The sequence below is a fragment of the Ceratotherium simum genome, chromosome 2 (genome assembly GCF_057802395.1).
Source record: "Ceratotherium simum simum isolate JZ-2026a chromosome 2, ASM5780239v1, whole genome shotgun sequence".
Taxonomy (NCBI): domain Eukaryota; kingdom Metazoa; phylum Chordata; class Mammalia; order Perissodactyla; family Rhinocerotidae; genus Ceratotherium; species Ceratotherium simum.
In genome coordinates, this window is record NC_141901.1 from 77648935 (window position 1) to 77675040 (window position 26106).

General features: G+C 34.8%; 1 protein-coding gene across 1 annotated transcript in view; it reads left to right on the top strand.

Annotated features, from left to right (window-relative positions):
• Positions 1–26106, top strand: part of COL24A1 (collagen type XXIV alpha 1 chain) — a 346899-nt gene that overhangs the window by 26941 nt on the left and 293852 nt on the right. Inside the window, exons 4-6 of the mRNA XM_087448191.1 lie at positions 250–1604; positions 8708–8761; positions 11429–11482. Coding sequence (XP_087304317.1) covers positions 250–1604; positions 8708–8761; positions 11429–11482 — 1463 coding nt within the window. The remainder of the gene's footprint in view (positions 1–249; positions 1605–8707; positions 8762–11428; positions 11483–26106) is intronic.

The window sequence follows — 26106 nt, forward strand, 5'->3', positions numbered from 1 at the left end:
CGAGGTATGTGTGTGTGTGTATGTGCGCGTGTGTGTGTTTTTCATGTTAGTGAGTGTAACATTTTACTCTCCTTCTTCGTATCTCTCATTACCTGGAAATTAGTTATTGATAGAGCATGCTTATTTTAGGGATTACTGTTGATACAGACAAGGAAGATTTTCTCATACTCAAACATTTATATGAACACATGAATGCATAAGAGTAAGATTCTTTCTCTTTCTCTTTCTCTCTCTCTTTTTAATTTCCAGGCATAGATATTCTTCATCAACTAGGCCTTGGAGGCAAAGATGTAAGACACTCATCATCAGTGACTGCTGTACCATCATCATCTACACCTTTACCTCAGGGGGTCCATTTAACAGAATCAGGTGTCATGTTAACAAACGATGCTCATATTGAGTCACCTCTCATGAAAATTTTACCAATCAACTTAGAACAGCCATTTACAATATTAATTGGGTTACAGTCACATAGAGTAAACAATGCATTTCTCTTCAGCATTAGAAATAAAAATAGACTGCAACTAGGAGTACAATTATTACCTAAAAAGTTAGTGGTGTACCTTGGAGGAAAGCAGTCTGTAGTTTTCAATTACAGTGTTCATGATGAGCAATGGCACTCATTTGCCATAACTATTAGAAACCAAGTTGTCTCCATGTTTGTTGAGTGTGGAAAGAAATATTTTAGCAGAGAGACTCTTTCGGAAGTTCAGAACTTTGATTCTAACAGTGTATTTACCTTAGGAAGTATGAATAATAATTCTGTCCATTTTGAAGGAATAGTGTGTCAGTTGGATATTATTCCTTCTGCAGAAGCATCTGCAAACTATTGCAGATATGTGAAACAGCAGTGTCACTCTGAGACAAGCCTTCTTCATACAACTATCGTACCAGCTAAGATTCTAGAAAACTCTCCCTTGCCCAAACAATTTGGTCAAAAAATACTGTCAGAGGACACACTTACCGAAGGCAAAAGCATTCCAAATATCATAAATAATGATTCTGCAACAGTGTATAAACAACAGGAACACCAGATATCAAGATCTCAGTTAACGTCTCTTCATTCAGGGAATGTCTCTGCTGTGGATCTTGTGAACCATGGGATTCAGGCCAGAGAAATGATCACAGAGGAAAATATTCAGACAAATTTAAGCCTGTCAATGACCCATCATCGCCTCAGTCAGGCAAAAACAAACAGCAAGGAGAAATTTAGTTCTCTCCTATCTGTGTCTGACAATATCACACAACATAATGATAAAGTAAGTGGTCTGTCACCGTTTAAGAAGACATCATCTGTTCTTCCACATATAAAACAAGATACAATCACTAATCTCAAGAAGGCTATCACAGCAAACCTGCACGCTAATGAACTCATGGAACTGCAACAGATTTTAAATACAACCTTATACAGAGTGACAGATGAGCCGTCTGTGGATAATCAGCTTGATCTAAGAAAGGAAGGCGAATCTGATCCTTATGCTACTTATCCCATCGGAAATAGCTATGAAACTGAACTTTATGATTATGATTATTATTATGAGGATCTTAATGCAATGCTCGAAATGGAGAATCTGAGAGGGCCAAAAGGGGACACTGGACCTCCCGTAAGTTGTTGTTGTTGTTGTTTTTTAAATATGTCATAACGCACTAACCTACCATACATTGCAAAAAGAATTCTCTAGACTGAACAATACAGAACAGATCAAATCTGTCTCAGAAATGTATCCTGGCTACAGTGAGTGAATTTATGGTTGCTCTAACACATCCAACCAGAATGTAACCCTAGCTCAAATATTGTCCTCTTTTTTGTTGTTTTTATTGGCAGGCTGAAAAGGTTACTTAATTCTGGTAAAATGTAAGTAAGCTGTATGTTTGTCTTGTTCAGTTGAAATTCAACCAGGAATTCAACTGCTAAATATAGATCAGCATTCTTTATTTAAAAAACCATAGGCTTAATGCATAGTCATGTTAAGAGAAGGATATAAAAGTTATAGTAGAGTAAAGGAAAATACATTAAATACATCAACTAAATATCCTTTCAGCAAAATAGTATCAAATGTATTAAAATAGAGTATAAAATTTTAGAGATATTTTGTAGTGAATCAATGGGAAAAAGCAAACCGTTATGTTATCATTCTGAATGAAATATTTTAAATTCCATGAAGAGTAACATATTTCATTACATCTTTAATGATATAGTCAATTTACATATTAATAAAAGCTCTATCTACCTAATCCAAAAATGAGCCAGTCAGCCCATCAGTCTATTCAATGGAAAAAACCAGCCAAGTCACTTATTTAATAATGTATAAACAAAACTATGAGATAATAGACTGATTTTTTTCAGCTCTGAAATTCTTTTGTTGTGTAGGTGTAATTACAGATGAACATCTGAAAAATTTTAAAATCATTTAAAACTCATTTAATGCTATTTAAAATCACATTAGAAACATTGTTTTAGCCTTTCATATTTGATTACTTTAAATAATCAACCTATACATCTTTAGAAATTAATTTTTTTAATTGCAAGCAGATTAAAATATATCTTAAAGTATTTATTTATTTGACGAAAATAAAATTTGAGTCATTGGTTTAGTTCCAGAAACCACAGAATGGGAGAAGATGATGCCACTTGCTTAGCTTGTGTTTCCTTTGTGGTTATTACTTGAAGTGATTTGATAGGTATTGAGCAACTCTTATTAGAGTGAATGTTTAAAGGTTTTAAAATAAAACCTTAATAATACATTATTATAGAGAAATAAACTCTTTTTCAGCTATAACAATTAATTATCAACAGATTAGTAATAAAATGGAGCCACTGGGCAGGTCATATTAAACAAATAGTTATGGAAACCATTTACTTTCTTTAGAAAGAGTCAGTATGATGAAATGAGCATTAATCTCTTCTGTAAATCCAAAAATAGTCATTTCAACATGGGTAGGTGAAGCAATAATATTCAACAGATATTTACTTAGTCTCTGCTACGGGAAAAGCAGCAACACAAAGTGTGTATAACATTCACTGCTCAGAAGGAACTTCCATTTCAATAATGGGGATACAGGAAGTCATTTATAACTATATTTCATTGTAAAGTAAAATGAATGCCACTGAGAGATACACACTAAGTGTATGGGGTACAGATGTTCAAAGGTAAGAAAAATATTTTTTGAAGGTATCCCTATGAAAGATCATTTAAGGCTGGGTTGTTCGGGATAGGTTCGTGTGGACAAAGTTACTTATAACCTAGGCCTCAAATAATGGATATGATTTTGATAGGTTAAAGGAACTGGTATATTTTTTATACAGGAAAAACAGCATGAGAGCTATCATTTGTTGAGCTTCTACCTTTTTGCAGATGTTCTACCATGACCTTTACATTCATTCTCTTACTTAAAAGAAACTTGTAAGGTTGGTACTATTATCCTCATTTTTCAGGTGAAGAAATTGAAGCCCAGAGGAGTTAATTTACATGCCTATAACCACATTGCTAATAAATGATAGAGCCAGGATTTGGACCCAGGTTTTCTGCTTCTAAAGCTCAAACTCTTTCATATTAGGCAGAATAATGTTGGACAAATATAAGACCCCAGCTAGATGTTGTCAGGTTGCAGAGAGTCTTTACTGTCAAACTGATAGTTCTACCGTTATCTTGTTCTCAATGGAGAATTTTGTAGGTTTCTAAGCAGAGATATTAATAGGGAACTCAGTCTGGAAGCAGGGCCCAGAACTTACAGGCAGTTCCTGTTATCATCTCGATGTTACAAGACAGGACGTTATCTAGGATGATGACAGTGAAAATGCAAAGGAAAGGTAGAATTCAAGAGATGTTTTGAAGGAAGGTTTGGTAGCACTAGGAAATTAATTGGACCTAGGGACCAAGCAAAAAGGAAGAGAACCAGAGACGACTCTCAAGTTTTAAGCTTGTGGATTGAGAGAACAGTGATACCTTTACTAAAAACAGTAACTAAGAGAGGAAGTCAATTTTAGGAGAGAGAAATAAGTTAAAACATTTAAGGTACTGTTGGCAATTCAGTAAGCTGTTGGAAAAGCTGAAGAAGCTGAAGTGAAAAGAGAGGTCAAGGGAGGGGATATCGATTTGGGAGTCTTCTCATCAGTATTATATATATAGTTGAAGCTACAGGGATGAAGAATATTTTTAAGGAAAGAACTTTGGCATAGGGTCAAGAGCCACATCATAGGCATTGTTTACTTTTGGGGTATAGAATAAATAACGCAGAAATGTGATGGAATAGTCAGGGAAATGGAGGAGAAGAATACTGTACTATCACAAAAGCCAAAGAAGAGAGTTCTGAGAAGAAATTGATCAGCAGTGCAAAAAGCTGCAGAAAAGTCAGAGGATGAGGACTGAGAAAAAGTGGAGGAAATCTACTGGATCTTCTGATGGGAAAGTCATTGTTGAACTTTGAGAATCCAACTTCAGCATAGTGTAGAAGATTAAAGGTAGATTTTAGAAAGCTAATGACAGAATGAATGGTGATGAAATGATGAACTTTGTAGGGATTGTTCCACTGCTTCTTGAAGTGGATGTTAACGGTGTGAAGTCTAGGGCCAGCCAGATTTTTCCTACTTGTGGGTCACTGTTTTTTCCGCTGTATGTGCATGCAATTCTTTCATTATCTTTGAAGTTCATTAAATCTATTAGGTTCCGTATCAGTTTTTTCTGGTACTCTTTTGATCTGAAAATTATTTTTATTTTATTATAGAAAAGTCTCCCCTTATATCCTCAAGTATTTTTCTTTTCCATTTTTTTATATTCTTCTTCAGGCACACTAATATGCATATGTTGAATGTCCTTTAGGATGATAGATAGTATTTATTGTCTTCTCTACAATCATGTCTAAGTGATTGCTCTTTTCCATTTCATTTTGTTGCGAATTCAGTTATCCTACATCCCTATCCCTTTATCGATTTTTCAATTGTATTTAATCAGTTTTTATTGCTTCCGACATGGCTTTCATCTATGATTTTTTTTCTTTTTCATATCTTTCTTACGCTCTTCTGGTTCACGTTTCATTACCTTTGGTTGTTCGTTTTACCTCTTATAACTCTTTTTTGTGCCCTCTTTTTGTAGATAAATGTCATCTTGAAATTCTTTGACTCTGTAGTGAACTATATAACTGAACTTTTTCTCTGTTGCATGGAGTAATTCCTCTTCCGGTAAATGATTTTCATCTACTTTTAACTTATGTTTCTGTCCCCTTACTTACCCCTCCCCTCAATATCTATGTATAGGTCTCATACTGGTTTTTTCTGGTTATTAGTCATTTCTTAAATAAAAGCAACTCCTTCTGGGCCACTAGTTATTTTTAGAATAGTATAGGCAGAGGCAAAGGGAAGTAAGGTGGAGTGGTACACAGCATCAAATTTAGGTGGCTGCCTTAAATATCATCTTACCATACTTATTTTGACCTTTACCCAGAGACATAGCTCCTTTCGTTTTCACGTACAATTTGTTATGAAGCCCTTTATATCACAGGCTGAGAAGTAATATGGTGATTTATGCTCTTGTCTTTACGCCCTCTCACCACCAGAAATCTCTTGAGGTTAGGAGATTTGGTTGTAGATCACAAAAACGACAGGTTCCTCCTCTTCAGCTCTACCTTCCTTACTCTTGGCTGTTTGGAATTGGGTCTCTACTGGGTCATGAACTCTATTTCCTGTGGCCTTCCCTTTCCCTTAAACCTCTTCATTGTAATCAAAGGATTGTTGGAATGAACTTTCAGGGCTGATATACTTTTAGATATCTATAGCCTGTCCAAGGTTTGAGATCTGAGGAAGTTTTTTGTTTGTCTTTTGTTTTTGGTCATCTCTTAACATCTTTCCTTAGTCCAAAGTTTCTCAGTATTTGGAAAATAATCTTCATATTTTGTGGTTTGTGGTTGCGGTCCTTTCCTTGTTTCACTGGAGATGATGTTTTCTTCTTTTGGTGTTTTTTGTTATTTTCAGTGGGTTTTGAGGGTGGGAGGGTAGTTTAAAAAATGTTCTCATTCTGCCATCTTGTATGTAAATTTTCTACTGATCTTTTTAAAAACATATATCGGATCATGTCATTTATCTGCTTAAACTGTTCAGTGGCAGAAGTATAAAGCACTTGAATTAACTAAAAACTCTTTATCCTGACCTATGCAGTCATATGTGATCTGGCCCCTGCTCATCTCTGCAGCCTCCTCTTGTTCTACTCCCCCTTACTCTCACTATTAGTTTTCTTTTAGCTCCTCAATAAGATTATGTTTTTTGTTTGTTTTGTTTTGTTTTATTCATGCCCTCATTCATTTTATTCCTATTTTCTGGAATTTTATTTTCTCTTTATTCTAGCTCCTATTTATGTGTTAGGTCTAACTTAACACTTCCTCAGAGAAGCCTTCTCAGATAGTACAATATAAATTAGGTGCACATCTTAATCTCTCTGTTGGTTGCTTGTTCATTTCATTCATATCACTATGTAAAATGTATAATTATGTGTTTATCTGTTAATATGTGTCTTTTTATCGGGACTGTAAGCTCCTGGAGGGCTTGATGCTTACTAAAGTTTATTGAGTGAGTGAATGAATGAATGAGTGAATTAATTAAAAAAGGAATTTTACATGCAGGACTTCCAATATTAATTGACCCAACATTACTATCTCTTAGAAGTATTGGTCTATTGAATACATTTGCCTTAGTATACATATATTACCCTAGTAATAATAATAACTAACACTAATTCAGTGCTTGCTGTACCCATGTATACCTTTAAAAAATTAATTACTCTGTAGTTTACTTGTTAACTACTACATATCAGACATAGTGACAGGTATTTTATATACAATATCTTTAATGCCTACAATAACCCTGTTTATCATCGATATTTTAATGATAAGAAAACTAAGGCTAGAAAGAGTAACTGACTTGTCCAAAGTCATTCAGCTAGTAAATGATTGAGGCATGATTTGAATCTAGATTGGATGATTACAAAACCATTGCTCTTTTAATTGAATTGTACTTTCTCTTAATAACCAATAATCTGAAAGTTAAAGGGTCTTTTCTGGTACTTAACTTTATTTATAGAAAATAATTTATTCTCATCAAAAGAGTCATGCCATATAAAATTACTTTGCTTCTCTGGTTTCTAGAAAATGCCTATTAATAACCTGTTCTCAAAGATTTGGAAATGCAAAATTGTGGATCAAGTTAAAATTGATTTTTATTTGGTGCTTATTACACAACTCAAATATTTCAATCATGATATAAAATATATTTTCTTTTTTATCCAGTATCTAATATTAACTGTAGTATTAACTGCCTTTTCAATGTGAATGGAATCGTGTTTTCTTTTGTCACAAAGTAGAGTGATAGGGCAGTAAACCAAACTAGACGTTTAGCTTTAATTTTCCATTTTTAGTTCTTTTATTTTGGGACTTCAATTCAGATCAACAGCTGGTTTGATTATAACAGCAGAACCAGAACTAATTTGAAAAGAATTTTTTTTTTAAATAAATGAAAGTCAATTTTTGATGAAAGCTAGTAATATAATAATAGCTGTTAGAATATTTGAATGGCTCAGGAGGGAGAATGCCCTCTCTTTGGGGTTCAATAGAAATAGTACTTGTCTCTCAATATTAGGAAATACATGAAAGGTTTTTATCAAGTTAGGAGGTAGGAGAAGGAAAAAATAAAATTAAAGGAAAATGGGCAGTTTGAAATATATAACGAGCATTAGAAAACTGCAAAATGACTGTAATATCAACGAAGGAGAAAGTTTCAAAGAGAAAAATGCTACATAGAGAAAATAAGGCTCATTAGGTCATGCTACTTGTTAATGGTAGGGCTAGTATTTTAACCTTGATGTGTTTAATTTCAAAGCTTGTACTATTTTTACTGCAGTAATGAATGAATATTTGTAAAATGGAATAACACCATATCAGCAGAGTTCTCAGTAACAATTAATGAACGGATGAATGAATGAATATGTATTAACCATATCCCAAATGAACATTTATTCTTCCACAGTTGATTATTAAAGTAAGTAAAAAAGATGACATAAGGCATTATATGCAGAAGCAAAGAAGTGGTTTCCTATGTCTTATTTGATGTATTTAATAAGTAACATTTAAAGAACTCAGAACACTTTAAAAATTATCAGTTTTTGCTTTCACACTTTGTTTTACAGACCATTTAACTCTATTAGTGATCTCCTGGTATGCTGCATTTCGTATAAGGCAAATTTATTACTGAATATACTAGAAGGATCTCGTCAAAGCAATTTAACATATTACACAGATCCTTGGTATAAGTCTTTTAAAAGAACATAAAATGGTCAGTGCTTTAATTTTTCAAGACAAGTCTTTTGAAAAAACCTGTAGTTGGTCTCCAAACCCTAAATTGAATTCCTCAATGATAGTAAAAGTAAATTTAGGTAAAAGTTACCCACAAAACTACTAGTTATGGTCCCTGTAAAAACCAGATATAGTGCTGTAACCGTAAGTCATAGACTTCCTGCTGCCATTTCTGGCCAGATTAAAGAGGACACTTGAGTTTCAACACTCACTCCTGCTGATTAGGGTGAGGGGATTCATGTTGCTTTAAAATCATCATCACTTGGGACCTGGGGACTGAAAAAGAGCCCTGGAGTGAGAATCTTAATAAGACTTGTGAGAACAGATGTGTCTATTACCATGCCTAATATCTTGGCACTTATTTTCCAAGGGTCCACCTGGTCCAGCAGGTATCCCAGGTCCATCAGGAAAGAGAGGTCCACGGGTAAGTAGATGGGTTTCGTTTCCCACATGCTGTTAGAATTAGTAACTTTCCAGTGGGTTTTTCCTAGTATTATATAGTATCTACTTCCTTTGGAAACCTGCCTGGAGCTTCAGACTTAGCCCTACCTTTGCCAATTCAAGAGAAGGTTTGGAACATGTGCAACATGTTTCTTTGAGTGTAAACACCCAGCCAAAGCATTCACTGTGGACATGCGCAAGAGAGATTATCAAATTTGTAGATTAGTGGCTGTTCTGGTGCTACTTGTAACATTATTCTTAGTTATAAAGTGATCTCATCTGTAGTTGATAGTCCAAGGTGGGGTTCATTTGCTTTGGGAAATGAAGAGGAGTGGGCTGCCTCAAAAGAGTGCATTCCTGGATTACATAGTGGAAAATACTAGAGCTCTTGACCAGAAAAATAATTGTCCTGAGGAAAAAAACTGCCTTAAGTTTTTTTTAAGTATCAGCAGTAGTTTCTCACATTACACAGGTCCAACAAAAGATTTATTGCTGTGTTAGAATTCATTTCTTTCAAACCTAAAAAGTAAATGTGGACTTTTACTAAGAGAAATTCTTCAAAGAACTAGAAAAAAAATTGTGATTGTGCATTATAAAGACAAATGCAAATACCATATATAACCCACTTTCTTTGTATCCTGATTTTTATTTATCATACAAAAAATATAATGAAAAATCATCCTAAAATATTGTCCATATTCACATCAAACTCTTGTCCATGTGAGGCCTAAGGTGAATACTCACGGGGCTCTAGCTGTTGTTTAGCATGTCTTTTGTTTCTCTATACTTGATGACCTATTACTTTCCTCCCAGAGTCTCTTTTAAACCTTAGCTACTCTCCTCTAGCCTGCAAACCTGTCTGTCAGGAGACTCTGGATCCTACTTTTCTGAGGGTTTGAGCCCATCTTTGCGCTAATTCCATTCTCTCTACTAAGGCTGTTCTTCTCCCACAGCATGACCTCCACATTCTGAATCTCCATCTGTTCTCATCATACAGCAGTTTCTTTCCCTAAATTCCATCTTTTTTTTCCTTTATTTGTCCAGTTCTTCCTTTAAAGAAGGAACAGTATTCCTCTTCTCAAAGCTAATTATTACATTGGTCTTCCTAATTTTATCTCCAGTCAATTATTTAACTTCAACTTGTACTTGCATTTTTTCTCTCCCTGGATTTTATCTCATTTGGCAAAACCCAACAAATTATCCTTTTTTAAGAAATCCCAAACTTTCACTGATATTAATTTTTCCTAAAGTTATTGTCCTGTCTCACACTTGCACTACTGAGCTTTATATAATGGCTTTACATTGCTCTTAATCTATATCAGCAACTCATTTGTTTACCCCCATAAATTTTTTCCATCTACTTTATTAAAATTTATTTTGTGAAGGTTACAAATGACATATATCATGAAATCTTTTTCCTTAGTTTTAACCTTGACAGATAAATCTTTAATATTTGCATTTCTGACACCCCTCTCCTTTCTGAATTATTAAATAATTCTGAGTTATTAAATTTCTCTTCTATTAATTCAGAATTAAAACGACAGATAAATAAATATTAACTATATGTTATGTGTTAAGATAGAGGTATGGCTGAAGAGCACAGAGGTGGGTACCAAAACCCAGATGAGTATAGGAGGCCTGGAAACCTGGAAGGCTTTCTGGAGGTGAATCTTTGTTCCTCTACTTGCTAGTTGTGTAAGCTTAAGTTTCCTTATTTGTAAGTGGGAGTAAAAATAACCACCTTGTAGGATTGTTATAAGGATTAGTAATAAGAAATATAAAGCATTAATACAGTTACTGGCACATAAAAGGTACTTATTAAGTAGAAGCTATTATTGAATTCAGATTGGATTCTTCATCAGTCAAGTGAGATCAAATGACAAATATTCATTGAGTGGCTAATATGTGCTAAGTATTACACTGGTAAAATAAAAAAGTTTCTTTTCAAAGAGTTTATCATCCTGGAACTAAACAGCACGTCATAGGTAGTTAAAATAGCAATAAAACATTTAAATGACAGATTAGAACAGTATAGGAAATGTCTCAAGGCAATGTATAATTAATTACAAATGAATTTTACATGCAGCAATTTCTATAGAAGTTAGTAGAAAAGAGAAGTCACTTCATGCGGGTGTAGCCAAGATTTTAAAATGAGGTGGGCTCTCAGTTGACACTTGAAGAATGATTTGGGTGGGTGTAGGGGGCCAAGGTTAAATGAAGTAAGTCTTTAAGGCATACATAATAGCATAAGCAAAAACTCAAGTGCAGAAAGGGTTAACACATGTTGAGAGGAGAGTAACAGACAATTGGACTTTGCTATTTTTAGGCTTCTTACTCTGCATAGCTTTTAGGAGTAGCACTAAGCAATATGGCTGGAGATAGGGGTGGTAAATAAGGAAGGTAAACACCTCAAGGCAGTGTTTTGAAGCAAAAGGAAACCACAGTTCTGCTCTATAATTAGGGTAGCTCTCTTTTTCAAGACTGAAATATCCACGATCTCATAAAAGATAAAGAATTTTGTTAAAAAAAAAAAGTAACATTTATTTTGATGAAATTATATTATGTAATACTTAGTTGAATAATATAATAAACACTGCGTTATTTGTATCTAGATATGTTAAGCATGCTCTGACTTTTTTACTATTTGCAGGGAATACCAGGGCCACATGGAAATCCTGGGTTACCTGGATTACCAGGTCCAAAGGTGAGTGACTGCTAGTGCGTATTGCATGATTTTCCGGACATATTGAGGCGGTCCTTAACTTTTAAAGCCAACTTTGGGACATTGAGGATCTATCTTATCCCCAGAGCATGATTCTTCAACAGGATTGTCTTAGCCTGAAAGCCCACCTCTGAAAGCCCACCACACTTGGATTTATATACTTAGAGGTAAAGTCAGGTACAGGCCTGCTTTGGTATTCCGAAGTCTTTATTTTTGAAATATGATGGCAATATATGGAAATCTCTGAAATATATAGATTATGATTTGAGTAATTTACCTTAAATCAAGGCCATTTTAATGTGTAAATAAATACTGAGGAAGTAAAATATCATTTATTGCCCTACTCCACACTTCCCTAATATTTTAACTTGAAAAAAGATCTGTGAGGATAATGTTTATAGGATAATCAAATTTTTATGAAATCAACCAACCTAGAACCCTACACATATGAACATACATAGTTGTATAATAGTAGTGTGATAGATAGTAATATGAGCATAGAAAAAAGAAGAAGGAATACATACCAGGCTGGTTACCTTGAGAGGAGGTATGGGAATGGAGCGATAACTAAATTATATATATTATGAGATTAGGTAAGCATTGGGGACTTGGTTGCCAGTGACTTCATGAATCTTTTAGGTTCGTTAATAACTCCTCTGCTTATTAATGATCACACTCAGAAGTAAACATGGAACTATACAGGATAGGGGTTAAGAACACAGGTTTTGGGGTCTGATTTGGGTTCAAGTCTTAGCTCTCTTGATTTGTATGACTGAAAATAAATTACTTGCTTAGCCTCTTTAAGCTTCACTTTCCTCTTCTCTGAAATGGGGAAAATCATAGTACATCCTCATAGGGCTGGAGGGAAGGCTAAGTAAATTAACATGAGTAAAGCACTTAACATGGTGCTAACGTGTTGTAAGTGGTAGCATTATTATTAATAAGTAGTAATGATAGCATACAACTAGGATAATTTAAATCTAAATTTCCTAAAGTGTCTCATCATGGCCAACAGTTTTTTGAGTTCAATAAAAATGCCTCAGAGAGAAAAAAAGACTCTTTTAACTCAAGTCTGGATTTGTAACAGTGAGAGAAAAGACAGATGACTTCAAAAGAAATTAGAAGTTTGTTTTTTAATTTGTGATTCCCTAGCTCTTCAACCTTTATTTGGGGACTTTAAGGATATTTAGACTAGTAAAAGGCTAAAGTAGCTGTAAAGGCCCAGCTCATATTTCTCCACAGGACTGAAGTTCCAGGGGGCTTACAGTCCTGCTAACAGCTTCATCTCCACAACGAGGGGGGGTGGGGGGGAGGATTTCCACATGGCTGTATTCTCCTCTCCCTTTCCTTACCTCAGCCAGTAGTATACAATTAGGTACTCAAACAACTAAATAAACCAATAAAAAATATGGAGAATAGGGTTAAGGGAGATGAAGATAGAGATAGTGGAAAGCCTTTCATTGAATTGACTTCTTAAAATGTGTATACATATTCAGGAGAAAATATTTGAGAAAATGAAGAACTTTGTACAAATAAAAATTATCATTGTCCCAAGATTAAAAACAGTGTATTTCTCAGTGTTGACTAATGTCTTTGGTAAAATGATCTAGGAGAGATGAAAATTTGAATCTCAAAATTTCTTTTTAATGTTATATTTAGTAGTATGGATGTAATTTTGACTATTTATAACTATTCATCAATGAAATATTTTTATGAACCCTTATATGAGGAATTAAAGAAAACCCCTACTTTTAATTTGCAAGCAACTGGGTCGGCCCCGTGGCTTAGCGGTGCGAGCACTCTGCTGCTGGCGGCCCGTGTTCGGATCATGGGCGCGCACCGACGCACCGTTTCTCTGGCCATGCTGAGGCCGCGTCCCACATACAGCAACTAGAAGGATGTGCAGCTATGATGTACAACTATCTACTGGGGCTTTGGGGGAAAAAAATAAATAAATAAAATTAAAAAATAATAATAATAATTTGCAAGCAACTTGGAGACTTAATCTTATAAACCTGAATACTAGTCTTTAATTCATATTTAATTTAATAATTCAATAACTGTGTCCAAAATAGCCAAAACTGATCATGATTTATTTTATCTGTACACATTTGTAGAGGACATTAGATTTGTGTTAAAAATCACCACTGTGTCTTAAATGCATCAAATAAAGCTGGTCTCGTGTGGTTTTGTGAAAACAATTTTCCTAGATATTTAACATGCATTTCAGAGTAATCAGAATTAAAAGAACATTCAAGCTTTATATTTTATAGTCCTCATAATATTTATTCAAAACACTGTAAAAAAATACAGATCACATGCTCTTGACAATAAATTTTGACATGTAATCAGGATTTATTTTCCTTTCAGGGAATAAAGATTCCTTTTAACTTAAGGGATTTTAGAGTATAAAGATAATTCCAACTATTTTTCTTTCTCAGTTATTGTTTAGGAAGAATAACATAGGTAGGATTATTGGCCTCTAAGAAAATTGTATAAAAAGTCATCTTGTCACTTGCACAAGAAATCATCTGTCCATTTCAAAAGGGGGTTATCTGAATGCATGGAAAGAACAAACTAAGGCAATTGCAAGTTTAGAAAGGTTTAACTGAAATGGGAAATGTAACGTATTATGGAACCTTTATACAGACATACTTGGATTAATGTGCTTTATAAAAATTGTTAGAACTGAAATGTACCTTATATAAGTTAAATGATATGGAGCACATAAAGCAGCTGGTAGAATGCTTGCACATAGTTGATGCTTAAAGAATGTTATTTTCCTTTTCTTGGAGGAACTACTTATGAGGAGACTAGGCCAATTAGAAATGCAACTTTTACTGAAAATACAACATTTATTATCTGTTAAATAAAACAAAAACAGTCTTGTGGCTCTTATGAATGAAAATACCTTAAGCTAGTATAGAAATATGTTCTATTTATAAGACTATTTTAAAGTTTATAATAATAAAGCCTATTTTGCTAAAATATTCTAGATTTATGCAAGAACTAATCCATTTTATTTTCTGTTATACTTTTACAATCAAATTAGTATTTATCATAAAGAACAAAAAGTGTGAGCTGATCTTGGTAGTTCTCAACTCTGTTCAGGTGAAATGAGTTCTCACTAATGTGTTTGTCTTCCTTAATAGGCTCTTAGTAATCTTAGTGCAGGGGCCAGATCTTATTCATCCTTGCATTTGTGCCTAGGTCAGTGCCCAGCATGTGTTGCGCACTCAGTAAATATTAAACTGAACCAATAAGCTGCCTTAATGTTAGTAACAAGGCACTGGTATCATAAGGGAAAGAGAACTAACATTTATTAAGCATCTAATATCTGACAATTATTTTATGTATGACATCTCATTCAGTTTCATTTCAATTAAGAGTACTATTCAGAGTAGGCTTTACTACCTTCTGCTTTGCACAGAAGAAAACTACTCAGAGAGCTAAGTACTTAACCAAGGTAACACAATCTGTAACTGGTAGAGTTTGATTCAGAATTGGATCTGTCTCACTCTTTCTGTTACCCCAGATTGTCTCTCCCAACACAGTGAGGAATTCATTTATAAAACACCCCCTTAAGGAGAAAGAGTGGAGGTGGGGTAACCTAATGGAATTTAAAGACTTCCTGAATTCATTTACTAATAGTAACAAAATATGTCTATTCCAAGGTTCTAGCTTATCCTGTGGCTACTGATAATAACATATAAAGATAAACTCCGTGGGGCCGGCCTCGGTGGCCTGGTGGTTAAGTTTGGTGCTTTCCGCTTCGGTAGCCCAGGCCCGATTCCTGGGTGCAGACCTACACCACTCATCTGTTAGTGGCCATGCTGTGGTGGCAGCTCACATACAAAAAGAGGAAGATTGGCAGCAGATGTTAGCTCAGGGCAAATCTTCTTCAGCCAATAAAAAGAAAAATAAAAAGATAAACTCCATGAAGAGCGAAACTAATCTTTAGTCTCTGAGATCTGTGTTGTTAAATAATAGAAAAATAAAGTGCCATCCAAATTTTTAGTGGATATATAGCAATTGTTTTCAGCAGTGTAAGACTAATGTGATTTAAAATAGAGAAAGATTACTGAGCTCATTAGCTGAAATCAAGAGATTAATGGTAGAAATAATCTCTTTCTACAAAAATCACAAGCAAGTAAATTTCATTTCCTATTTGCCAGAGAGAATGGCTTTTTTCTTGTCACCAAATGCCATCTGGGTCCACATTTTATCATATTTATCTATTTAATGAACTTTATTTACAGGGTAATGAATATTTTTATTACTATTAATTAAATAATAATTAATTACACAGTAGATCTTTAAACATGAATAATGAATGCAGAGTCTATATCTTCACCCTACCATATACTTATAATTTTAGTCCAGGCAATCTATTTGTGGTCAAGATAGTTCCTTTCCCAAAAACACTTCTTAAAGGAAACTTAAAACCTTCCGACAAACATTCATAGCTTATATTACTTTAGTCAAGGCCAAGAGTTCCTTCAAATTTAATCCAGTTAAATGAAAACATCTAATTTTAATAAGCTACAATAACAATGCCCCATTAGTAATTTTTATTTATTTATTTTTTGGTGCAGAAGATTAGCCCTGAGCTAATATCTGTTGCCAATCCTCCTCTTTTTACTGAAGAAGAGTGGCCCTGGGCTAACATCTGTACCCATCTTCCTCTACTTTATATGTGGGACACCTGCCATAGCATGGCTTGATAAGTGGTGCATAGGTCCGTGCCCGGGATCTGAACTTGTGAATTTCGGGCTGCCAAAGCAGAGCACACGAACTTAATCACTACCCACCGGGCTGGCCCCCACTTTTTTTATTTCTTGTAGATTTTTTTTATGAGGAAGACTGGCTCTGAGGTAACATCTGTGTCCATCCTCCTCTATTTTGTATGTGGGATGCTGCTACAGCGTGGCTTGATGAGTGGTGCGTGTCTGCCCATTAGTAATATTAAATGAAATGTTATTACTAATATTAAATATTGAATCCTGAACAGTAATATCTACTGCTATGTTCTATTCCTGGTTTTGACTCTATGCTCCCATGTCTGCATTATGTATTTCTCTAAACTAGAAGTCCCATTTTCCTTGCATGTGAATTAGAATATATATTGAGTATAGATGCTGACCCAATCTAAGACTCTTTTACTGAGTCAGATTGCTATGAAAATTTTTCAATCCAACATTCTGAAAGTGTAAATATGATAAAATGCTGAAGACTGAGGTGCTCCTATTATTCTAGACAACAAAGGGACCTTCTTGTAAAGGACCAGACAAAATATGATCTTTTCCTTTGATTCCATGCTTGTGATTTCACAGTTAAAATATGACTTATATTAAAAATGCTTCCTTCTAGCTATCAAAGACTATTAGGGTTACGTCAAAAGGATTCAGGAGCCAATTTGAAAAGGCTTCCACTAAGTAAAGGTTGATGTAATTTGAGCGTCATTAAGGGTAATAACTGCAGTAGATCAGATATCTCTAAATCCATGAGTTAAAATGATGCTAAAAAAAAAAAAAAAACCAAACAGACAAACCCTCAGTGGTTACCTCTCTAGGATGCTAGGGAATTAACTCTGTGTGATCGTCAAATCCTCTGACACCAACTGGTTATTCAACAATTCAATTCAATTCTGACACTAACTATCCTGAGTTAGTGTCAGGCTCCATTGATTTAAGAGCTCAGTCCCACAAGACTGCCCCACACTTGAGATGCCAGCGATGAATGTGTTGCCTAGGCTACTCACACTTTTGCCTGGCAGACTATAAGTTCTGAGGTTCCCACTTGTAGGACCACCCCCTGCCCAGGTTTGATATATTGCTAGAATGGCTCACAGAACTCAGGAAAATGCTTTACTTAGGTTTACTGGTTTATTGTAAAGGCTACAATTTAGGAATAGCTAAATGGAACAGATTCATAGGGCAAGATATGGAGGGTGGGGCCTTTGAGTTTCCACACCCTCTCTAGGTGTGCCACCTTCCCAGCACATCAATGTGTTCACCAACCTGGAGCACTTGGAATTTCTTTGTTCAGGAGTTTTTATAACCCAATCTCTAGCACTCCCCTCCTCTCCCTGGAGGTGGGGGAGGGAAGGAGGCTAAGTCCCTACCCTTTAATCACTTGTTTGCCTTTCTAGTGACTAGCCCCCATCCTGAAGCTATCTAAGGGCCCCACCCTGAGTCACCTCATTAGCATAAACTCAGATGTGGTCAAAAGGGGCTTGTTAGGAATAAAAAAAGACACTCCTATGACTCAGGAAATTCCAAAGGTTTTAGGAGCTCTGTGCCAGGATCCAGGGACAAAGACTAAATATATTTTTTATTATACCACAATGTCATTATTTTGAAAACTGGTAAATAGAAGAAAAATAAAGAGAAAGAATAAAAATTTTCTTATGAAATTCCTTGCTTTTCTTTTAGAATTGAACCTCAGGACAACCAAATAATTGATGAAGAGATGTTTCTCTTTATAGAAAAAGCTAGTAATTGAAGAAAGAATGCTAGAATTAAAAACCACCATTTTTTGCAATCCTGATGAAGAAAAGGTTGAAAAACAACAACAAAAACAACTCAGTAAGTCCAAAAGCCTTGAGGCAGAAGGCTACTTGACAGTCTTTGAGGAATAACTGAATGGGATAAGTGGTAGGAGATAGATCAGAGAGATAGCAGGAGCCAGGTTATGTAGGACATTGTAGGTAAGGATTTTGGTTGCATTTTACTCTGTGTTGGATATTCACTGGTGAGTTCTAAGGAGATAAATGACATCATCCAATTTATGTTGTAGGAAGATAGTTCTGGCTGTCATGTGAAGAATAAATTGGAATAGGAAAAGGATGAAAATAGGAATACCAGTCAGGAGTCTACTTCACTGGTCTACCCAAGCCCATGACATTGGTGATGATGGCATAGGCTAGAGTGTTAACAGTGGAGGTGGTGTGAAATGGTCAAAATCTAGATATATTTTGAGGTACAGTCAACGTGTTTACTGGTGGATTACATACATGGTGTGAAAGAGAAGAATCAGAGATAATCTAAGGCTTAATCAGTTGAACGGCTAGTATTGTGGGAACTACCGTCTACTGGAATGAGGAGGAACATGATTTCAGGTTTTTGTTTGTTATGTTTTGTTTTTACCTGGAAGGAAATCAAAAGTTCATTTCCATTAGTGTTTTCAAAGAACCAACTTTTGGCTTTATTTTTTTCTATAGACTATTTAATATTTTATTGATTTTAGCTTTATTACAATATAAGCATTTAGAGCTATGAATTTCCCTCTAACGACTGATTTAACTGCATCCTATAAAAGTTATGTTGCCTTTTCATTATCATTCAGGTTGAAATATATGTTTTCTTTTTTGACACATGGGTTATACAAGTATGTTGTTTTGTTTAATATCCATCTACTGGAAGCTTTTTTAGTCATCTTATTGTTATTGGTTTCTAATTTATTTCCATTGTAGTTAGAGAGCACACAATGGAAGAGTTCAATCTTTTAAAATTTATTGAGGCATTTTATGCCCCAGCATGTGATCTATCTTGATGAATATCCCATGTGTACTTCAAAACACTGTGTATTTTGCAATTGTTTAGTGTAGTGTTCTATAAATGTCAATTAGATTAAGGTGGTTGGTGGTGGTGGTCAAATTTTCTCTATCTTTACTAGGTTTTTTTGTCTAGTTGTTCCATTAATTACTGAGAGAGGTGTTTTAAAATAGCCAACTATGATTTTGGATTTGTTTATTTCTCTGTTTAGTGTTTAGGGAGTGTTGTTAGTCAGTGTTTGCTTTATGTATTTTCATGCTTTGTGTTCTGCATGCATGTTTAAGGATTGTTGTGTCTTCCTGACGAACTGACCCTTTTATCATCATCAAATGTCTCTCTTTATCCCAGTAACACTCCTCTTCTTGAAGTCTAGTTTGTCTGATGGTGACAGAGCCACACCAGCTTTTTTATCCTTATTGTTTGTCTTGTATATATTTTTCTTTTCCTTTACCTATCTATATTTAAAGTGCATCTCTTATAATCAATGAATAGTTGGATCTTACCTGTTTATTCAATCTGATAATCTTTGATTTTTAATTGGAGCATTAAGTCCATTTACATTTGTGTAATTATTGGTATGATTGGGTCTTGGCCTTCCACATTGTCATTTCTTTTCCATTTATCCCATCTGTTATTTGTTCCTTTATTCTTCCTTCTTTTGGGTTAATCAAATATTCTTTAGTATTCCATTAATTTCTCTATTGGCATTTCAGCTATATCTCTGATTGACTGATTAATTGATTTCAGAGGTTGCTCTAGGGATTACAATATGCATCCTTAACTTACTCTAGTTTACTTAGAGTTAATATGGTAGCACTTCATGTAATATATAAGACCCTTGTAACATTAGGATTCCATTTACCCATTACCTCCATCCTTTGTGTTTTCTTGTCATTTATTTTACATCTGTATCACTATAAACCCACAGTAAATGTAACAAATTTTTTATTAAAGAATCAGCCTTTTAAAGAAATTAAGAGAAGAAACAAACAAGGGAGTCATTCATATTTCCTCATTTATTTTCATTTCCAGGCCTCTTCCTTCCTATAGATCTGAGTTTCTATCTGGTGTCACTTTCTTTTAGCTATAACAAGTTCTTTCAGTATTTCTTGGAGTGTAGTTCTGCTGGTGACAGAGTTTCTTGGTTTTTGTTTATCTGAAATTTATTTTGTCTACATATTTTGGAGGATATTTTTATAGAGTATAAAAATTTTGGTTAAGAGTGTTTTTTCCAGCACTTTAGAGATTCTTGTTGTTCTCATCTTTTGGGCTTTCATTGTTTCTGATGAGAAGTTAGCCATCATTCACATTGTTATTCCCCTCAATATAATGTGTCATTTTTCACAGGCTGCTTTTGAGATTTTTCTCTTTGTCTAGATTTTAGCAGTTTGACTATGATGTATGTAAGGGTGGTTTCACTAGATATTTCTTATTTGGGGTTCACTTAATGTCTTGGATCTGTAAATGTTGTTTTTAACAAATTGCGGACATTTTTGGCCATTATTTCTTCTGATAATCTTTCTGTCCCATTCTTTCTCTCTTCCCCTTTTGGACGCCATTTACATGTATGTTAGACTACTTAATATTGTCCCACAGGTCACTAGAGCTCTGTTCATTTTTGCTATGTTCTTTTCTCTTTTCTTCAGATTAGATAACTTCTATGGATCTGTCTTTAAGTTCACCAACCTTTACTTCTGCCTTCTCCAATATACTGTTAATCTCATCCAGTAAATTTTTCATTTCAGATATTGTTTTATCAGTTCTAGAATTCTAGTTGGTTCTTTTTATATAGTTTTCATTTGTCTGCTGATATTTATGTCTGTTCACTCACAAGATTATCATCATCTTTTCCTTTAAGTCCTTGAACACATTTATAACAGTTAAAATCCTTAACTGCTAATTCCAATATCTGGATCCTCTTGAGGTCTGTTTGTATTGACCACTTTTTTCTTTAACTCAGGTCAGATTTTCCTTTTCTTTGTATGTCTAGAAAAATTTGATTATATACTGGATATGATGGATGATATGTGGAAGAACTTTAGATTCTGTTTTTTTTCTTTGAAATCCTTTGATGACTGTTGATTTTTGTTCTGTAGGCAGTTAAATAACTGGCTCATCACCTTACACTTGTACAGGTTTGGTAACTTTTTAAAACTACAGATTTGGTTCAATTTTTCTTATAGAATTCATGAGTCCATTAGTCCAAGGATATAGTATTTGCTTCTTTTTTTTTTTTTTTTAAAGATTTTTATTTATTTATTTTTTCCCCCCAAAGCCCCAGTAGATAGTTGTATGTCATAGCTGCACATCCTTCCAGTTGCTGTATGTGGGACGCGGCCGAGGCCGGAGAAGCGGTGCATCTGTGCGCGCCCGGGATCTGAACCTGGGCCGCCAGCAGCGGAGTGCGCGCACTTAACCGCTAAGCCATGGCTGGCCCAGTATTTGCTTCTAAAGTATAGCTCTTCCTGAATTTCAATGGAAAGGTGTTTACCAAGGCATTTACCAAGCTCCTCTAAAATGATGTGGCTCAAACCCCAAACTATTTCCCCTGTGGTGGCCAGCAGCTGAAATTTGTGTCCAATTCTTTCAGCCTTCCAGTTGTTGCTTTCTGCTGGGCTCTTCAGAATCTATCTCATGAATGCACATGTCAAGATCAATCATGAATTGAAGAGAGACTATACCCAGGTTTGGGGGGAAGCTGTCTTCTTTCTTTCTTTCTAGGATTTCTCCCTCAGTTTCCAGTCATTCTGGTAGCCCTACACTCTGTCCTCTGACACCATTAGCCAAAAGGTCTATGGATTTCTGGTTGAACTCCATGTAGACTGAGGAGTGTCCTTAGGAGAAAAGCTGTATAAATGTGTACTACACCAAGTGTAGTCCTCTTCTTTCAAGAGTTGAATCCCCTCAATTGTGTCCTGTTTTTGATTATTCTCCTTGCTTTCAAATAGTTGTTTCATGTATCTTGTCCTGACTTTATAATTGTTATCTGCAGCAGAATTTGTCATATACATGCTACTCTGCCACTGTCTGAACCAGAACTCCCAAGAGTTCCTTTCTGGACATACTCAATTTGAGATGACTATTTGATATCCAAGTAGAGATATAAAAAGGATATATGGATATGGAGTTCAGGGGAGATGTCATAGCTAAAAATATACATTTCAGAGTCAACAGTGTATATATGAAATTTAAAGCTATAGAACTGATGAGATCACCTAGGGATGAATGTATACAGAGAAGTGTCCAAGGACTGAGTCTTGGGTACTCCAGAGTTTAATATACTAGGAAAAAGAGGAACTAGCAAAGGAGACTGAGAAAGAATGATCAATGAGGTAGGATACTGGTAGGGACAAAAGCTTGAGTGGAGTAGGTCCAAGAGAGAACAGAAGAGCAAGTCTCCTAGTTAACATAAACAACTTTCTAGGAGTTTTGCTTTAAAAGGGAACAGTGTAATGGGGCAGAGAAGGGAGATGTGGGCTTAAGGAAAGTTGTTTTTTAACATGGGAGAAATTACAGTGTGTTTAGTCGGTGATGGCAATTATCCTGGAGAGAAGTAAAAATTAAAATAATGCAGGGGGCCAGCCCCGTGGCATAGCGGTTAAGTGCGCGCGCTCCGCTGCTGGTGGCCCGGGTTCGGATCCTGGGCGTGCACCGACGCACCGTTTCTCCAGCCATGCTGAGGCCGCGTCCCACATACAGCAACTAGAAGGATGTGCAACTATGATGTACAACTATCTACTGGGGCTTTGGGGGGAAAAAAAATAAATAAATAATTAAAAAAATAAAAAAAATAATGCAGGGAAGGCAGTGCACCAATGATGTTCTGGTGAGAATGGGGCATCTGGTTATGAAAGCAGACTATTTTGAAACAGATTTAGATGAGGTAGTGGATTTGGTTGTGAGAGGTTGTGAAAGTTCAAAGCAAGATCATCAGCTTAGAGTGGAGAGAGAAGTTATGAAATAATCATCTATGAAAATGAGAAAGTGAATTGACTAAGACAATTATTGGACACACCAAAAAGCAAAACAAAACTAATCAATGTAAGAACTCATGAATTTACGGGCCAGCCCCGTGGCTTGGCGGTTGAGTGCGCACGCTCCGCTGCTGGCGGCCCGGGTTCGGATCCCAGGCGCGCACCGACATACCGCTTCTCAGGCCATGCTGAGGCTGTGTCCCACATACATCAACTAGAAAGATGTGCAGCTATGACATGCGGCTGTCTACTGGGGCTTTGGGGGGAAAATAAATAAATAAATAAAATCTTAAAAAAAAAAAAAGAACTCATGAATTTAAAGTGAGATTTGTCAGCATGATTGTTTTGTCTTAATCACATTCAGCTGGTAGGGGACAGAGGCAGAGTAGGTGGAAAGTTTAGATTTAAGAATTGCCAGGTAATTTTATAAGACAGAGGGAGAAAGAGGCAATGGTGTCATTTATGTATGCAAGGGAGTGATTATAATGTCAGACTCTGGTATTTAGGAGGGCTAAGGATTGGAAGCAAGGCCACGTGGGGGATGAGACAGTGAAAATGTGATGGGATCACATATTAGCAATTCCAGTGGGTCAAATAATTGTTAAAGTTGTGGGGGCTTAGACAGAGTGAGCTAAAAAGATAGGAAGTATTGGTTAGATACTGTAAAGCTTAAACTTGAGATTATGGATCTTGTGTAGTTATTAGTAATTTTAAAGTCAAGAATATTCAAGTGATGCTACCTCAAGATCACGTCATTTAGGGTTTCCTTTATGGTACTCTCCTAATTTAGCTCATCCATGCTCTGAATTTTTTAATTCTAAATTCTTTTCATTAAAATTTTGCTGCTCCATCAATAATTCATTCAAGTTGTGTTCTCTGCTTTTCAAGATGACAATAATTGTAAAATTGATTTTAATAATGATTGTCTTTAGTCTTATTATTTGTAATACTATTATTTATATATTTATAAATCTATTATATAGATATTTATAATCTATAGATAATTTGATCCTAAATTTTGCAATCTAATCTAGGTAGGTATTATTATTATTCCCATTTTACAGAGGAGGAATCTCAAATTCAGAGATTAAATGACTTCTTCAGTCTTTTCACTGTAAATTCCAATGCTCTTTCCATTATATTGGGTGGACTCTAATCTGATAAATCTATTCTCACATGTTAATGGGTCTAGTACCTTAAAGAGTTTCCCTCCTTAGAGAGAGGGCCCTCTGGAGATCCAGTAATAGTCTAAAAGATAGACTAAAAGATAGACTCTGACAATAAGGATTTTAGATTCTATAACAGATCACTGGGATAGGTGGGACTTTTGGAATCCTTTGAGTAATAAAGTACAGACAATTTCCTTTTCCTCTTATTCATACTCAAAAGGATATATAGCTCCTTTAACAAAAGTCATATAGGAGTAAGTAGAAGTCAGTATTGAAGGTCAAAGTCAATTGTGACTAATTAACTAATTTATAAACATTATATTTAATTCCAAGAAGGAATTGAAAAGCCAGTCAACTATGACTAAAAGTGTGTCAGGAGTCACAGAATTAATACAAAATGAGGGAGAAAGTAAGTAAGAGATTTTGGAGTATTCTTCAATGTAGGGATGGCCTACTTTTCTGACATTTCAGGTAAAGTTGGTTTGTTCAATAATCTCTGCTTCATGCATTTGATACTAGGAAGGATCAACCTACAACTGGCCAGGTTAAGAGCATTCCCTTCATGCTGACTTGCAATTTTGGTTCTAGAACATGAGTTGATCAAGCATACTGGTGTGGGAATAAAAGAGATTTGACGTATATCTCTTTAAGTATATTGTCCAATTGTATAAAGCTTATGAATAAGAAAAAGCTCTGTCTTTAAATCTAATTTTCATTGCTTAATTGATTACTTTTTCCCACTCTTTCAATTTTTTTTAAATGGAAGATGAAATGCTAAATTAGTTGATGATATTAAGAAAGCTGATAGATAATATAAAATTCAGATAGGACCTAAAAATAAGAATTTTTAATGTGAGATTTATAAGTAAAAACATTGGTCACAAAGGATTTTATTATATTTAAACTTCTCAAGGGCTATCATTTCCTAAGTTTTTCTAAAATTCTTTGTAAATATTGCCTCAAATCAGTTGGTTAGGTTTTATAATAAAAGATTAAAATATATTAAAACTAATAAATATGATTTTTATTTTATAGACATTGTGAGATGAGGAAGAAAATTGACCTGATTTGCCAATAGTTTTCTAACCAATCTTAAGCAAGTCATTTAACCTTCTGGACCTCATTGCTTCTTTATCTATAAAATGTGATTTACTAGATAAGCTCTAATATCTCTTATAAATTCTAAGTATATTATCTTTTTTTTGGTAAAGAGTTGAGTTCTTAAATATTGACATATCACTAAAGCTGCTTTTCAAGTCCCATAATCTTGTAATCAATGATCTAAAATTGTAGCCTTAGAGGTAGAAGTGGTGACAGCTATAGAAAGGAAGAGGTCAGCCTGGAAAATAACTTTTTCCTTAAAAATTTTCTTTTTCTCTAGATTATAGGCCTCTTTGCCAGTGAAGACTCATTTCTAATTTGTAAAATGAAAAGTTACTGGGGAACACGAAGGACTTTTCTTTTGGTCCTCCATCTTTCATCAATTAGTTTGAGTGCTATTTGAAAGCATCCCTGAATGTGTGAAAGAAGACATGACTACTTCCCTATTTCCCAGAGAGTGAAAATAGCATTTAGAGCTCTCTAGGAATGAAAAATTATTTATCATTAGTTGAGAATGGTAATGAAATCAGAATTTGAATTAAACACAGTGTCTACTGTGGCCTCTTAGTTTTATGAGATGTGAAATAGAAAAAGAGATGTTTTGCTAGTATGCATAATAAGAAAGATTAATATTGTGCAAAAAGTTTGGTTGAAACCTAATGTCATATTTCTCTTGAAATGTAAAAGATAAAGATTCCCAGAGTGTGAAAAGTATCTATTTTTATAACAGAATAAACAGAATTTTGCCAATTAGAGGTATTATTTTGGTTTATTTTTCCTTTAAAGTAATGCATGTAAATTGCAAG